At 27.1% G+C, this 1000-nt stretch overlaps 1 protein-coding gene across 1 annotated transcript; it reads right to left on the reverse strand. All coding sequences in view use genetic code 6, as the record gives it.

Annotated features, from left to right (window-relative positions):
- Positions 1–465: 465 nt before the first annotated feature.
- On the reverse strand, positions 466–776 carry TTHERM_02653301 (Cyp-like protein, putative; the record flags this gene model as incomplete). The annotated part of the gene is made up of 2 exons (XM_001471442.1): positions 466–517; positions 616–776. 2 exons carry the CDS (start codon positions 774–776, stop codon positions 466–468), a joined length of 213 nt encoding a protein of 70 aa, XP_001471492.1.
- Positions 777–1000: the final 224 nt, after the last annotated feature.

Genomic DNA, 1000 nt, shown 5'->3' on the forward strand with positions numbered 1-1000 from the left:
TTTTTGTAACTCTTTTTCTTTTTTTTTGTTTTATCTTATCATTTATTTATTTTTTTTTATATTTATTTATTTTAGTTAGATTAACTATTGTAAATAACTAAATAGCAAAAAAATGAGAATAATAAAACAAATTAATCATAAAAGCATAAAAAAACAAATGAATCATAAAAGCATTAAAAAAAAGAAATCTAAAATAAATTATAATAATTTGCAAAGAAACAAAAAAGAGCCTTAGGAGGAGCTATCGGTATAGTAGTCGGACCTCTACTTAATGGAGCTATCCGATGAAGTGATGCAACATTGGAGCCTTTGGGAATTAATTTATATGCGAAAGAATATTAAATAATTTTTATTAGAGAAATTATAATCCTTATTTATTGATTTTTATTAAAACAAAAATTTTTTAGCTATTTTAACTTAAGTTCCATTTCATTTTTTAATTTTTTATTATTTGATATTTTTTCTTCATTTTTTTCTATTAAAACTTACACATAATTAAAGCAGTTTATTTGTTTTGCTTTGTAATAATATTGATTAGTTTTTGGAGTACTCGTAAGGTAGCCAAATGCCTCGTCGTTTAATTAGTGACGCGTATGAATGGATTAATGAGATTACCATTGTCCCTATCTACTATCTAGCGAACCCATAGCTAAGGGAACGGGTTTAGAATAATCAGCGGGGAAAGAAGACCCTGTTGAGCTTGACTCTAGTCTAACTTTGTGAAATGGCACGTGAGCAATAGATCTTGTAAAACCTTACACTGCCCATATAATCATTTTGCTTATTTCGTGAATTTTGAAAAAAATTATTGAGCAGCAAAGCAGCAAAGCAGCAAAAGCAGCAAAGCAACAAAAGCAGCAAAGCAACAAAAGCAGACAGAGCAGCAAAAGCAGAAAGAGCAAATAATATGTTTCAAGCAAAAAAGACCCTTCAACACTTTACAAAAAAACTTTTTCATCAAATTTTTTTATTAATATCTATTTTTACAACAAATTTTTTT

Source organism: Tetrahymena thermophila (genome assembly GCF_000189635.1).
Source record: "Tetrahymena thermophila SB210 genomic scaffold scf_8255706, whole genome shotgun sequence".
Taxonomy (NCBI): domain Eukaryota; phylum Ciliophora; class Oligohymenophorea; order Hymenostomatida; family Tetrahymenidae; genus Tetrahymena; species Tetrahymena thermophila.